Genomic DNA, 15,289 nt, shown 5'->3' with positions numbered 1-15,289 from the left:
TTGAATGCAGTATGATTCAAAGCACCATTATGTTTTGATAGGAACAAATCTCTGCCCTCGTGACAAAACCTTCTATATGAAGCAGAACTGGCAGGACAAGCTCACATTAAGACCTTTAAAGGAATACTTTTGGTATATTTGGAAATTGATTTTTCACTGTTGGTCGAAGAAGACAAGCAATCTGAATATTTCAAAACGTTGGCTCTTGGAGCTTATGATGGGCATTTAACACTATATGCACATTTTACTGACCAAACAACTACTCAAAACAATAATTTAAAGATATATCAATCATGAAAAATAACAAGGAGTTGCATCACTGACTTAAACCCCTCTAGTCGTCCTGTTTTTTGTGTTGTCAGTGCATATACTGTATGTTGACTTGGGTCTTTATGTCTTGTATTTGTGTTAAATATATAAGACAAATCTTTGATCATGCAGGGAAAGCATGGAATACTAATAATTAGAATAAATACACAGGTGCATTTGCTCTGCTATCACTCAGGTCCAGCTGCAAGAAAGAATTCAGTGTCTTTCTTTACTCCTCAACACTATTTACAAAGGAACTAAATGTCAATCTATTCTCCGCCAAGCAGGACTATAACCCTGTTAGATCATTACTGAGGTGAGGTCAGCAAACATCCTGTCTACAGTTTAATGTTTGATCCTGGTTAAGAATCTTAAAAGACTTTCTCAGGACAGGTTGTGTGCCAAACGCCTTTTGGTACAGCACGCTTTAACTCTTGAGCAGATCCTTTAGGAAATATATAAATAACTGAGACATTTTCAAGAAGCTGCTGGTAAAGTTTTTAATAGTTTGATGTCCTCTAAATTGTTAAACACACTTTCTATAGGACTGTGATGAAAACACTTCCAGGAGAAATATTTTCCACCAATGCCCCTAAGGTCGATTCAGGAAATGTTGCCACTGTATTGATCGATTTAACCTCCAATTTGTTTTCCCTCTTTGCTGGCTTCTTGTTTTGTTTTCATCTAGAATTGCAACTAACAGTTATTCTATTTACCAGTGATTTTTTTTCAGTGTTTCAATGTTAAAATGAATTTGATTATTCTTCTGATGATTTGGTCTATATGGCCTTGTTAAAGTTCTTCACCTTAGTTTCGCTATGAATCGCTTTCATAAGTTTTGCTTACTAACTCTCTCGTGAACTTTAATCATCAGTGTGCAATGCTTCCTGAAGCTCAGAAAAAAAGCAGACCTCATCTTAGTAATTATTTGTACTCACTTTATTATGATAAGAAGACAGAGAAAAATGCATGTGAAAGCTGCAACCAGGAAATGTTTGGTGCTTCAATTTGATAAATTCTTGAACTAATAATCATTGACTCTTGCAACATTCATGTATATACCTGGAAGAATGTCTAACAGAACTTTCCCGTGTGTGTGTGTGTGTGTGTGTGTGTGTGTGTGTGTGTGTGTGTGTGTGTGTGTGTGTGTGTGTGTGTGTGTGTGTGTGTTTGTGTTTGTGTACCTGCTGGTGGGACTGATGAAGGTGAAGGAGATGAGCTGGTTCCAGAAAGGATCATTCTCCGATATGGATTCGGTTCCCACCAGGGCCTTGAGGCTGGGGTTGTCGGACAGGTCACTGACCTGGCTGGTGTTTGCTCCCATCTCTCTCTACTGGCTCCGCTCAGCCAGACTCACCACTCTTCACTGCTTTTTCACCAGGCATATGCCAAATCCTGGGACAGAGGAAATGTATTAATGATTGATGCCATAACATAAAATGAAGAACTATACTACAAAAACAAAAAAAAAGGTTTGTGTAAGCCACTTCACAGAATGTAAGGATTGTAAAGCTGGATTAAGGTTTAATTATTAGCCTCTTTTTGTCCTTTATTTCAAATGTCCTGGCAAAGATTAATCATAAACTCAACACACAACACATCTGCCAATTGTTGTTTTTATCATGCTATTATGCTAAGTGAAAACCTGCAGTCACATTATCCAAGTCAATTTGATGACCATACAGCCTTCCTGTAGATTGTGATTTTGTCAATAAACAGGCACCCAGAGTTTGACTCCTCTGTTAAATATAGGGATTTTTAGTCACCAAAATGGCTAAAATTCCCAGTGTTCACATCCAGGTGCAGTCGAAAGGGCCGTAGAAGATGCAACTAGCACAGAACTGAGATTCAATATAGTACTTCATCACTTGTAAACATAATTACAACCCAGAATGACCCTCAAGTTAGTAGCAGAATTAATTATGTGTCCCTTTGAGCCATGTAGAAATCAAAGAATTTGATAAACAATATACAAAGGCATGCTAACTGGAACGGATAATGTGGATCTCTAATCTCCATCTCCTCTTATTTCTAATACAATTTTTGATTTAATTCAATGAAAGCAGAAATCCCCAAGTTCAATACATTAATTTAAAGAGAGGTCAAGTTGACTACAGGATAACACATAAAGGAACCAGGATGTTTGTTTTGTTTTCTTGAAATGGCACACCTTTAGCACACAGGTGCCAAAGCGAGCCTGCATTTGCCCAAGTAAGTTAGAGTACGCTGTAGTCAACCACAGAGAATGACAGTTAATACCTATTGTAGTATTCACAGAAATAAAAGGCACAAATCTGAGCTAATGGGATGTATATATATATATATAAGATAAGATAAAATAAAATAATCCTTTATTAATCCCGCAGCGGGGAAATTTACAGGATTACAGCAGCATAGAGGATAGTGCAAACAAGAGACATAGTAAAAAAAACAAGATCAAAAATAAGTATTATAAATAAGCAAATGAGCAATAAAAAAAACAGTAAAGAATCCACAGTAACTGAAATATTATATAAACAGACAGAAACTATTATAACTATTGTATTGCACAGTGTACTTGTACTGCAGAGGTTTTTAGTGTCATGTGGTCTACTGGGAGCAGAGCTGGTTGTGCAACCTGACATACATACATACATACATACATACATACATACATACATACATACATATATATATATATATTTATGCCACCAAAAACAAGAATTTGTAGTCATTGACCTGGTCAGATCACACATGGTTTCCATATATTCAGAGTGCTATCTCCTGTGTCTTTAGCTGTCTCTGCAAATGATGCATCTGCTTGCATGAGTTAACCAACTTGCATGACGTGAGCTAGCTCATCCTGTTTCGAGAGCAACATATTTAGTCTCGGCAATTCCGACTGTAAACACGGTGTATTGAAAGTCACACGTTTGCATGAAAGCATGGCTAGGTGAATGACTGCTTCATCACGAGTGGTGCACGGGTAAGCGGCGGTCAATGACTTACTGTGAGGAGGGCAGCTCACATGAACGCTCACGGCTGGTGTGCTATCAGCTGACCGCTTACCTGTCATAAATGCTTCTCGTAGTTTCTGTGCCTCTGTGGATTCCCAGGACTGTTCAGACGCGACTGGTTTCTACACTGACTGATGGTTTTGTCCTTAAGTGTAATTTCCAAACGCAAACCCTTGAAACTCAGGGTGATTTGAGAGTATTTAGTTTACTCTACATACTCCTTTCCTCCATGTTTTCCACGTCGCCACCCCTTGCGTAATGACGACATGTGGGCGTTGACTACGTCAGAGCAGAGCCGTAGAAAGAGAGAGTCGCGTCAAGGGTCGTTCAGACGTTTTATATATAGGTATATATATATATATATTTTATATATATATATATATATATATATATATATATTCCTTTATATAAATGAGGGTGTTGCAGGAGCTCAACTACAAAGAAACAGATATTAAATAAAACATATTATACAATAAAAAAAAAAAAAAATAAAAAATAAATAAATAAAATAAAATAAAATAAAATAAAATAAAATAAAATAAAATAAAATAAAATAAAATAAAATAAAATAAAATAAAATAAAATAAAATAAAATAAAATAAAAATAGCCCTGCGACAGACTGGCGAACTGTCCAGGGTGCACCCTGCCTTCGCCCGTTGACAGCTGAGATAGGCTCCAGCACTGGATAAGCAGGTTACGGAAAATGGATGGATGGATGGAAAATAAAAATAAAAATAAAAGTAACTGTTGTTGTACAGTCTGATGGCAGTGGGCACAAATGAGCATCAGTGGGAAACAAATGGGCGTCATAGTAACGTTTTCACGGTGGCCCTCAGGTAGGGAAAGGTATCTTTATGATTTTATTACTACAAGAAGCAACTCTTACAATGATGTTCTTTTTCATGCCTGAATTTTAAAAACAAATACATTTTGAGCAGAAATAGAAGGTATTTATAATGTAATTATAGTATAGCTTGTGTTGTAAAGTAGTCATAAAGTAGGTTACTATTATACACTAACAAGATTCCCTACATAATACAGTAATAGAAAACATGTTTGGTATGCCATTTATATAATACAGTAGTATAATACTTTTCTTCTTTTTCTTCTTATTAAGTATTATTTTCCAGTAAGTCTATTGTTTCCAAATTGCTGGCCAATGTTAACCGTACCTTGTGTTTTCAATCTCAAAAGCTCCCCCTACTCTCCTCTACATTATCCATCAATCATAAATCAGCTGAGCCGCAACACATATATATATATATATATATATATATATATATATATATATATATATATATATATATATATATATATATACATAGACAGGTGATAGTCAACAGAGTCACAAAGCCTAAAATAATTCAACCCTAAATTAAGTTTTGTGTTTAGAAGTCTTGAGTATGCAGCCTAAATTCGCACTTACTGTATTCATATTTAGCACTTACTGTATTCATATTAGTTTGTTGCACTTATTGCATTCGTATTAGTTTGTTTCTGCACTGTACTTTTGCTCTGGTTTATGCTTTTAGATGCTTGTTTAAGAAAGAAGATGCACTTATGACTTCTGGTGACTAGTAGTTCTCTTGAATACCTATGTTGAATACACTTATTGTAAGTCGCTTTGGTCTGCTAAATGACTGTAATGTAATGTAAATTCATACCAGTAGCGATGTATCACAAAATATCTCTCTTCCTTATTAATATTTGTATTCTTATGATTATTATAATTATTAGTTGTGACTCTTATTAAAGGGCTCTGGTTTTGGTATGTGTTTTTCTTTCTGTTGAAGCCAATAGACTGCATACAGTTGACGCAACGTGTACCTGCAGTACCTCCTCCACACCTCTAGGGGGCGCTCTCCTCTGCTCCATCCGCACGTGTGTTGTTTGAGTTGGATTCTAACACGAGATCCTGCGCGAGGTTTTGTGTCGTAGTACAACATGTCGGCGTTCAAGAGAAAACGTGGAAGACAGGCACTTGCTGGTAAAAAGGCAAAGAAAGCGAAATTCGTAGCAGATGGAGGCGAAGCACCGACAGGAGCCGAACAGGAGAAGAAGAATGAAGTCACCATTCCAGCACCAGTTTCGTCGGTAAGTGTGTTTTCTAAAAGTTAATTAAATCGTCTTGTTATACTAAAACTGCATAAATCCTATCTGGATGAAAAAACTGAAAAATGGTCAAAAATCCATAATAATAAGCGTGTTTTTGTTGGTATTCATCATTTCTCTAACAGGGTAAATGGACAAACAAGGAAAGGGTTCTCATTTTCTCCTCCAGAGGCATCAACTTCAGAACAAGACACTTGATGCAAGACCTGAGGACCCTGATGCCTCATTCAAAAGCAGGTTAGTGCCTTTTGTCACCTATATACAGTATCATTTCACCCCAAAACATTGTCACTTATGTTAAGCAGAGATGTACATTTAATTACTTAACTGCTATAAATAACATGTCTTTCTTTTGTCAGATACAAAAATGGACAGAAAGGACAAGCTGTTTATTGTTAATGAGGTGAGGGTTTTTGTTTTTTAATTCTAAATTTGAACACCAAGTATTATTGCATGCACGCAGCATAACTAAACATCTGTATTGTTTCAGGTTTGTGAAATCAAAAACTGCAACAAATGCCTCTTTTTTGAAGCCAAGAAAAAGCAGGACCTCTATATGTGGTAAGTGTTTGCTCTTCACTCCCTCTAAACTTCTAGTTTTCTTTTTGTAATGAGTGTGAGATAACACATCCAAAAAGTAAATTCAACAATTTTCTTTTCCTCACAGGATTTCAAACAGCCCTCATGGACCTTCTGCAAAGTTTCTGGTTCAAAATAGTGAGTAACATCCGCCCCACAGTGTTAAACTACAGTAGACAACATCTGTCATGTGCCATGGTGAAAAACGGGTCTATGTGATTATCTCCTCCACAGTTCACACACTGGCTGAACTCAAGATGACAGGAAACTGCCTCAAAGGATCCAGACCGCTGCTCTCTTTTGATCCTGTGAGTAGAACTGGCCATAATGAGAAATGCTGTTATTCTGTCAATAATATAACTTTATCAGGAGTATTGTGTTCGTAATTGGGCAGTTGTGCCCCACAAAGACTTGTAATTCCATCCAAACAACACAACAGATGATTTCAATAATCATCACTCTAATAATTGTTTGGTTTTAGGATGAATTGATCTCTAAAATGGCGTGTACAAAATACTAACTAACACACTGTGTCCAGTCTTGGTACATCATTTCCCATCAAAGATCCGAGCTTTCTAAAATATGCATTTATGTATGTTCACAGCTGGTGGATCAGTAAAGGTAAAAACTTGTCAAAACCTTACCAGGAGATGTCTCCTCTTCTTTTTGTTTTCTTCTTCAGAAATTTGACAAGGAGCCTCACTTTGCTTTACTGAAAGAACTCTTCACCCAGGTATGTATACAAAACGCATGCATTGATCCGAAACACACTTTTGGTAGTAACCTAGCAAAGTAGACCTTCTGTTAAAAAGTTTAGATGCAGCAGTGAATGTAACCATAAGCAAGGCTTACTTTGTTTGAAAGATGACTAGGTGTCACAGCTACATTTTTAAATTTAGGAAATACTTAATACTTTTTTCTGTTTCAGACATTTTCCACCCCGCGCTACCACCCGAAGAGTCAGCCTTTTGTGGACCACGTCTTCACATTCACCATCGCAGACAACAGGATATGGTTTAGAAACTACCAGGTAACTATTCTATAATTCTTCACAAAGTCATCCAGGCTCACGTCGGCATTCTTTGTAAAATTTTCATTGTTCTTCTGTTGTGGGTTCAGTGTTTGGATATTTTTGCTAAAAATTCTCTTTGCCACATTCAGATCATGGAGGAGGATGCCGCTCTAGTGGAGGTCGGCCCTCGCTTCGTTCTCAACCTCATCAAGATCTTTCAGGGGAGCTTTGGAGGGCCTACGCTCTTCGAGAACCCGGACTTCCAGTCTCCTAACATGGTAAAAATGCCAGTTTATATTGAAACCCTGTGATGTGCCTGATACATCACCATGCTACGTTATCTTATTACGTCACCTTTCTCGCCCACCCACAGCAACGGAGAGAGATCCGACTGTCTGCAGCAGCCAGAATGCGTGAGAAGCAGATGGTGAAGGAGATGCAGAAAGCAAAGAGGGATGAAGCGAAGGAGGAAGTGGGCAAAGACGTCACAGCCGACGTCTTCCTTACAATAGCTGATGAGAATCCTGTTCAGATCCAGACAGACGCACCCGAACCAAAAGAAGTGAAGAAGAACAAACATAAGGCTTTCAAAAGACAAAGGATGGCACGCAAACTCTAACTGGATGGACTCAATTATGCTGAGTGAGCGGCTTACTGCTGCCCTGATTTAATATTGTCTAAAGCAAATGTGGCAATGCAACAGTGCAGTTGGGTCTCAAGTCCAATGTTGTGAGCTTTGTTAGGTTGAAAATAGACTTGAAACTGTGCAACACGTTATTTAATTCTCACTTTTGAAAGGATTTGAGAACATTTTAAATATGCACGTGTTGTTCAACATCTGTTGCCATAGTTTGTGGAATCACACAATATATGTTTATCTCCCTCCTTCCGGAGGACTGTACCGCTTGTAGCTGGCCTTAAAGGTCTCAGCTTTCAGAATACTGCAAACAATATTTGCCAATTGTTTTTGATAAACTGAAATATTCCATCAATGTAAAAAAAACAACAACTTGTTTAATGATTTTGAGTGACCACTGTTTTTTCAATGTCATGAAAATAAAACAATTTAAACTTTGTCTGCGTCATCTGATGTATACTTGAAACAAACTGTTGTCAAAGGTGTCATTTTACACATTAAACATGTAGGACAGTTATGGTAATGCATAGAGGTCAAAGGCCTGTCAAATGCAGACACTACTGTACACAAAAACTAGACTCCTTGAGGAAATCATCAATGGCTTGAATAATTTATGGGCCATCCAGCTCACTGCATGTGTCAAGAGATAAAATGCAGAAGAAGCTCCAGAAAGTTGATAGCATTCTGTACACAGGACGATTGTGGCCTAAACTGGACTACAAACCATGACTCAAACAACTGGAACTCCATAGTACAATATATACAATCACTGTACATACAATCATTTTCCATATCTGTCTATGACATTATGTACTTATGAAAATGGTCAAACTACACACAGGTACCTAACAACACCAAGTAGAGGACATCTTTCCACAGATCTAGTGGCAATGCTCCACTCAGATGAGTGTTGGCATATTGGTGAGCCTGGATATTTTGTTAAGACACTGCAGCCTTTCCCACTGTCCATTATGCCTTTAAAGTCCAGCCTTTATTACCTGTGTGCACCCATCTGGCTGCACTGCGGCCTCTGGCAGACTTTGCCCACTCATTCCAAGTGACCGGCCCAGCCCTGAAGTTAATTCAACAGACTGTAATCACTCCTCCTCCACCTCCTCATCAGGACAACAGAAATATTCCACAAAGCAGATCTGTCCGTCGTCGTTCCTGACCAGGTACTGCAGGGACAGGAAGCCCCTGCTGTCTGTTCTCACAGAGACTTTACAGGACAAAGCCAGGGCTTTGGTGGACGGCTTCAGCAGGGACATCTTGTACCTGTCACAGTTAACAGGGAGGCCAGCACACAATGTGGAGCGTTAATAAAAGTAATTACGGGCAGATAGAGACAAGAATATTCCTCAGTGTGTGATGTGAAAAACTAAAGCTGAAGCAGCAGGACTGGCCTTTTTAATAGCAGATATTTTGACATGAAGTAGTAAAAAAAAGCACAGGTGTAATTAATAATACTACCACTTATGGTTTCATTGGTGTGGCTCAGTGAGTCAGTAATATTGAACAAAGCAATCATTAATGTTATTAGTTTCAACACTGCTTCCTGATCTGATAACATGAAATGTCTACTGTCTAAAAGTTTTAATACAAAAGTAGTTTCAGTACAGTTAATACTCAGTAATCATCAGTTGTTTTCAGCTTTCAAAGAGACAAGTCCATCACCACTTTACCACATCTCAGGACAACATGAGACAACTACTGGTTTATTTCTCGGGGCTAACCTGTTGGTTTGTGTCTTGTCGCATCGGAACAGCTCCATCATGTCGGAGTCTTTTGGATAATCATAATGGGCATTTCCAGAGTTCCCAAACGTAGACAATCTGGAGAGCAGAACAAATCCCAGAAGTATAAGACAAGAAAAGTAAAAGGAATACTTTCCAAGAGGATGCATGTATTGTAAACATACTTCTTTGGAGTTTTAGCAACATAATCATTAACCAAATGTTGAGTTAAAATTAAACTGTAGAACAAGTTTTGATGCTATAAAAAGCAGTTTCAAGTTTTGACAACACACCTAAAGTACGGCTGGCTGGGGGACATGGTGATCTGTAGCACCTCACTGGTCATGTCCAGCTCAGAGAAGGCTTCCTTCAGACTCTCTGACTGCAGGATCACCTTTGAGTAGAGCCAGAAGTAGACAAGCAGAAATCAATTATTGTTTTTAGAAAGCTTGCAGATACTGTCATATACAGTATATTCCTCGTGGGTTTAATAAATAAGCAATCATTGTTGAATCTACAGAAAAGGTGTATTTTATTGTTTGTATTTGTCAAACTGCCAAATGTATGTAGTAGTATATATAAACATTATATTAATTATATAAAATTGTGTGCGTTTACCTTGTTTGTTACATTGGTGCTGCAGAACTCAAAGTCGACTGGCTCCTCTGGTTCTTGTGTGTTGATCTTGCACACGGTCACTACCCCCCCCTCCTCCAGGAACAGGGTGAGGGGGTAACCGTACCCCCTGTAGCACATCCGCAAGGCTGTTGATACTCCTTCAACACAACAGCACAAGTGAGATAATGAAAATGGTTGAGTCATATCTGAGATGGATAAATCAGTTTTATTTATTCATTGCTTCCTTTATGTGTACCAGGCACTGTGCTTCCTCCAAAGATATTGAGGCAGTCCAGCAGAACTGTGAGGTTGACCTGGAAACCCACCGAATCTTCCCGTATGGTGAACTCTTGGAAGATCTCAGCCTGGAATAAAAAGAAGACACATCTGTTATCCCAGATTCTGATGCTTTTCAACTAAATCCCTCCCTCTCCTTGTGTGTATGCTCAATGAAAAAGGGGGACAAGGATGAGATGCATGTGAAGCAAACACACCTGGATGAAGGCATTGGCTTGCATGCACTTGGAGTCCTCCACAGTGACCTTCAGGCCGTTGGGGGTGGCGCTGAAGATGGCATGGTCTTTGAATGTGATCGCTTTCAGTATGTTGGACAGATTGCGAGCATTATCCAAGGTTGCCACCAAAACGTATTGTTCATCATCAGCTTGCGACTGCGTTGACAGGGGCATTGTGGCACTGACATGAAAACACAGAGAACTCAGTAAGATACTCACAAGAAAACTTTAAAATACTTGTGATAACGCGTCAGCTACTTACAAAGTTGTATTTCAGACTCTCATATCTCCATATAGCTGTGTTTTGAAGAAAGCGCCCCGAACCACTTCCGGTTCTCTTCTTCTTGTACGGAAGTATGTTTCTGCGCATGCGTAGAAGCATTCCAGAGACTTCGCAGCACACACATAATCAACATCCTCTCTCTACGTCGGCAGTACGTGGAAACAGTGGTTGTTTGAGAAGGTGAGAATATATAACCAAGTTAAAGTGTTGTATCTCTAAAAACATTGTTAGGACTGTCGGTTAATTATAATCCCTATTACCTATTACGTTTACCGAATGATAGCAGGGAGCTAACATGAGCTAACACGGCTGATGACGTCAGTGCTGTGAGAGCTGGTGGAGGGAGGCATGTTGCATTTTGTTATTATTGTTTTATGACGTCACAGGACATAGAAACGTGTGAAACCCTGTGACCACTGAGATAAAATCACATTATTATTAAAAAATGTTCATGTGTGTGTGTGTGTGTGTGTGTTGTTTCTCTGCTTCAGGTTATCCACTCTGTGCAGACTGTCTGAGCTGCAGTCATGGTGTGCATCCCCTGTATTGTGATTCCTCTCCTGCTGTGGGTCTACAAGAGGTTCCTGGAGCCTTTCCTCTATCCCATCATTTCACCGATTATCAATACATTCTGGACCAAAAAAGCAGTGCAGGAGACTGCGGCTAGTGACCAAAAAGTTAGCGAAAAGAGTAATGGCACTTGCAAGGTAAGTTGATGGAAAAGTAATGATATAATACCAGTAGAATATAGTAGAAGAATTCTTTCTAACAGATGTGATATTAATGTCAGCAATATTGTCCTGCTCTTGTGTAGGAATACCACACAAATGTTTCAACATCTGTATTCCCAAAACAAAATAATATAGTTTTTCCACAACTCTCCTAATATGAACCACTTAAACACAGCTGATCCAGACACTCTGAATGTATTTTTCATATTGTAACGGACTGAGTGACATATGATGTTCAACTGTTATGTTATCAGGGTTATTGTGTTACAAGAAGAAGTTGTCCAAGTTAAGAGTAAATGTCATAACTCTTACTCTTAACTTGGACAACTTCTTCTTGTAACACAATAACCCTGATAACATAACAGTTGAACATTATATGTCACTCAGTCCGTTACAATATTTAACATAATTAACAGTGATTGAAGAATATTGCGTGATAAGTTGTGTTACACTTGACTTTATCATGAGTCACACTGGTTTTAGTTTTAGAGTCTCTTTAATGATTGTATGTTGTTGATAACAACAGCTTTTTAAAATACATTTTCCTTTTCCTGTGTCTCAGCCTGAAAGCAACGGGGAGGCCACCGCCAATGGATCCACTATAGCAGCAGACAAGAAGACAGATTGACAGCTCTAAATGATTATAACGCATCTAAAGCAGTGTAAATATTCCATAAGTATAATATAGAGAAACTATGAATTAACTTATACTACTTCTTTACGTGGAATGGTTTTTAATGAACTTACATATTATCGTATCTTGTTTTAATGTCTTTTCATTTATATTAGTCATTTTGAGAAAATAGTTATTGTTGATATATTTTCCTTTTTAATCATGAATTGATGTATGCATTTACTATGTTGATTATTCACCCTCAAAAGAATAATTTTTTAAGTCAAACTTCGGTTTAGTAAATGAATAAAAGAAAAGCTTCAAATAAGAAAAAGAATGCTCATTTATTGCCCCATACTAAGCTGTGCTTCTACTTCAACTTGCTCACATCATATTGTAAGTCATTAAGGGACAATTTTGTTTGTATTTTTTATTATTTATATAATAGGTTTTAAGCACTGCTTTTTTTTATACAGTACCAGTCAAAAGTGTGGACACACCTTCTCATTCAACTACTTTGAAGAATCTAAAATATAAAACATATTCTGGTTTGTTGAGCATTTGTTTGTTTACCACATAATTCCATATGTGTTCCTTCATAGTTTGGATGTCTTCAATATTAATCTATAATGTAGAAAATAATTAAAATAATATAAAGAAAAACCATTGAATGAGAAGGTGTGTCCAAACTTTTGACTGGTACTGTATGTTGACCAAAGTACCCATTTTCTTCTGTTTTCCATAAAGTATATGAGCTGTAATTAATTACATTAATATATAATATAACCCTATTTAATCATCTACTGTTATTTTCTTAATTTATGTACTTTATTTGAATATTCTTTCTATTTCTTCTGCCCTGTGCCATATGTCACCACACTATTTAGAATATTCTAGACGGAGATACAAAATAAGGCATAAATATATGGTCTTATACAGTACCAGTCAAAAGTTTGGACACACCTTCTCATTCCAATACTTTGAAGAATCTAAAATATAAAACATATTCTGGTTTGTTGAGCATTTGTTTGTTTACCACATAATTCCATATGTGTTCCTTCATAGTTTGGATGTCTTCAATATTAATCTACAATGTAGAAAAAAATAAAAATAAAGAAAAAACCATTGAATGAGAAGGTGTGTCCAAACTTTTGACTGGTACTGTATATCAATAATATCAGCGTTCATTAATGCTGCAATTTCATTGGCTGTCACCATAGGCGACAGGCCCCGCCCCCCACATGGCAATATTGTTTAATTTGCAGAATGTGACCTCTGAAAATTATGAATATTGTTTTTCAAATGTGATGTTTGTACGGCAACAAAACTTGAGATTCGCAGCCATTAAGAGGACGTGAACAGCATTGAGCCCAAATGTTTTTACTTTTTTTTCTCCGGTAAGTTAATGTTTTATTTATTTATTTATAATTAATATTTTTTCACGCAAAATATTAATTAAAAAAACGTATTTATTGATTTAAAACGTATTTGAGATCAGAACTACGTCCATAGCAACACATAGTTGTTGTTCATAATAATGTGTAGTAATATTATATTATTAAAAACACTGTATGTTTTACCATTTTGTTTTTAAAATGCTAAAGCTAATGAAGAAGGTTGTTGCGTGCAAAACATCATGACTGCATGAAAAAGGGTTAAATGTACTGTAACATCATATTGCTCACATATTGTAAGTCATTAAGGGACACTTTTGTTTGTATTTTTTATTAATATACCTATATTAATAGGTTTTAAGCACTGCTTTTTTTAATATAATTTGATTTAACTGGGATTAACTAGTAATTCAGATGATTATACTAATCCTAATCATAATGTAACATGTATGTCATGTGATATAATGTGCTCAGGCAGTCCCAGGATTTTAGAAATAGGATTTTGGGTCTGCATATCACACAACCTACAACCCATCTGAAAAGTTTAACCAGAAAATAAATGCATGTATATTTTTTGTCAGTTTGAAGCCTTGAAATAGTCTGCTTTAAATATACTGGGTCAAAAAACAACTGCATTAGCTCATAAAATATATATACTGTGTGTATATTCAGAAGTTAGTTTAAATGTAGTTGCATGAAGAGGGGGCCTGTGAAGGAAGGTGCAATTCTCCCTGTCACCACTAGAGGGCAGCATGGTATAATAACCTGGTTACAGTATATTATTATAACTAATGGCAGTAAACCGGCATTAGTTATATTGTAATATTTTTTTTACGCATTTTTTTAATTAATTTAAATTTAATTTGAGATCAGAACTACGTCCATAGCAACACATAATTGTTGTTCATAATAATGTGTAGTAATATTATATTATTAAAAATGTTATATCATTTTGTTTTTAAAAATGCTAAAGCTGATGAAGAAGGTTGTTGCGTGCAAAACATCATGATGACTGCGTGAAAAAGGGTTAAATGTAGTGTAACAAAAAAAAAGACCGTTTTTTAACAGAATTGCGTTGCTAGGCAACCGCTTGGGAGTTTGTTTACTTCCTGTCAGCTGACGTCATTCGTCCACAAGCGTGAAATGCTGCACACACATTCATTTGGTTGGTGTTAAATTCACAGGGGCATTTTTCTGCAATGTCTGATATACTCAATACATGAATTTGTCTTGTATTGGAGTATTATTATATTGCCATTTACCCAAGTAAATAATCTGAATGCCCTCATCATATATATTTAAATAAAACAAAATAATAATATATTCCCTCAGATAACTCTAGCCATCCAGATAACTTTGCTTTTTTTTTTTTGCCGTGAGGCTTTTATTCCACATTCCTTGATATAATGGAGGTGTATGGGAATTTGTGTTGGGTGCACATATTAGTGTCAGTGTCATGGTTATGAAGGGATTATCCACAATAATGCATAATAATTACATAAACACTTTTCAGCTGTTTAGTTTCAAATATTTATCGATAATTTTCTAAAGCAGTTAAAGTTTTAATATTATAGTTTAAATTCCTAAGCTAATGAAGAAGTGCCAAACATATGATGAGCTCATAAAATACCATGAATGCACTGCTATATGAAGTAGACTACACGGCATAACAGTAAAGAAAATACTTGCCTGCTGTTTTTTTCTTCACTTTAGCCCATTCCTCTCTGCACCTCTCTCTTCTTGACCAGAGTCCCGA

The 15,289-nt window shown here is 36.8% G+C and overlaps 4 protein-coding genes across 5 annotated transcripts in view; 2 read left to right on the top strand and 2 right to left on the bottom strand.

The window, feature by feature from the left end:
- dym (dymeclin) overlaps positions 1-3,565 on the bottom strand; it is a 55,601-nt gene extending 52,036 nt beyond the window's left edge. For both annotated transcript variants that reach the window (XM_054611930.1, XM_054611931.1), the window contains exons 1-2: positions 3,358-3,565; positions 1,494-1,704 (exon numbers count right to left, since the gene is read on the bottom strand). In XM_054611930.1, coding sequence (XP_054467905.1) covers positions 1,494-1,633 — 140 coding nt within the window. In that variant the 5' untranslated portion in view covers positions 1,634-1,704; positions 3,358-3,565. The remainder of the gene's footprint in view (positions 1-1,493; positions 1,705-3,357) is intronic.
- A 1,607-nt stretch (positions 3,566-5,172) lies between these two features.
- bxdc2 (brix domain containing 2) lies at positions 5,173-8,084 on the top strand. The gene is made up of 10 exons (XM_054612465.1): positions 5,173-5,400; positions 5,544-5,655; positions 5,778-5,821; positions 5,909-5,979; positions 6,086-6,135; positions 6,232-6,305; positions 6,680-6,730; positions 6,926-7,027; positions 7,159-7,287; positions 7,383-8,084. Exons 1-10 carry the CDS (start codon positions 5,251-5,253, stop codon positions 7,626-7,628), a joined length of 1,029 nt encoding a protein of 342 aa, XP_054468440.1. The 5' UTR covers positions 5,173-5,250; the 3' UTR covers positions 7,629-8,084.
- A 94-nt stretch (positions 8,085-8,178) lies between these two features.
- rad1 (RAD1 homolog (S. pombe)) lies at positions 8,179-10,871 on the bottom strand. The gene is made up of 7 exons (XM_054612466.1): positions 10,775-10,871; positions 10,492-10,693; positions 10,254-10,362; positions 9,998-10,155; positions 9,673-9,773; positions 9,380-9,478; positions 8,179-8,921 (listed from the first exon to the last, which is right to left on the bottom strand). Exons 2-7 carry the CDS (start codon positions 10,684-10,686, stop codon positions 8,744-8,746), a joined length of 840 nt encoding a protein of 279 aa, XP_054468441.1. The 5' UTR covers positions 10,687-10,693; positions 10,775-10,871; the 3' UTR covers positions 8,179-8,743.
- A 2-nt stretch (positions 10,872-10,873) lies between these two features.
- LOC129102354 (UPF0729 protein C18orf32 homolog) lies at positions 10,874-12,477 on the top strand. Its single transcript, XM_054612467.1, has 3 exons — positions 10,874-10,975; positions 11,287-11,502; positions 12,089-12,477. The coding sequence occupies exons 2-3, from the start codon at positions 11,323-11,325 to the stop codon at positions 12,152-12,154; spliced, it is 246 nt and encodes an 81-aa protein (XP_054468442.1). The 5' UTR covers positions 10,874-10,975; positions 11,287-11,322; the 3' UTR covers positions 12,155-12,477.
- Positions 12,478-15,289: the final 2,812 nt, after the last annotated feature.

Source organism: Anoplopoma fimbria, chromosome 14, assembly GCF_027596085.1.
Source record: "Anoplopoma fimbria isolate UVic2021 breed Golden Eagle Sablefish chromosome 14, Afim_UVic_2022, whole genome shotgun sequence".
Taxonomy (NCBI): domain Eukaryota; kingdom Metazoa; phylum Chordata; class Actinopteri; order Perciformes; family Anoplopomatidae; genus Anoplopoma; species Anoplopoma fimbria.
Note: the sequence above shows the minus strand (reverse complement) of the source record. Positions and strands in the feature narration are given on the sequence as shown.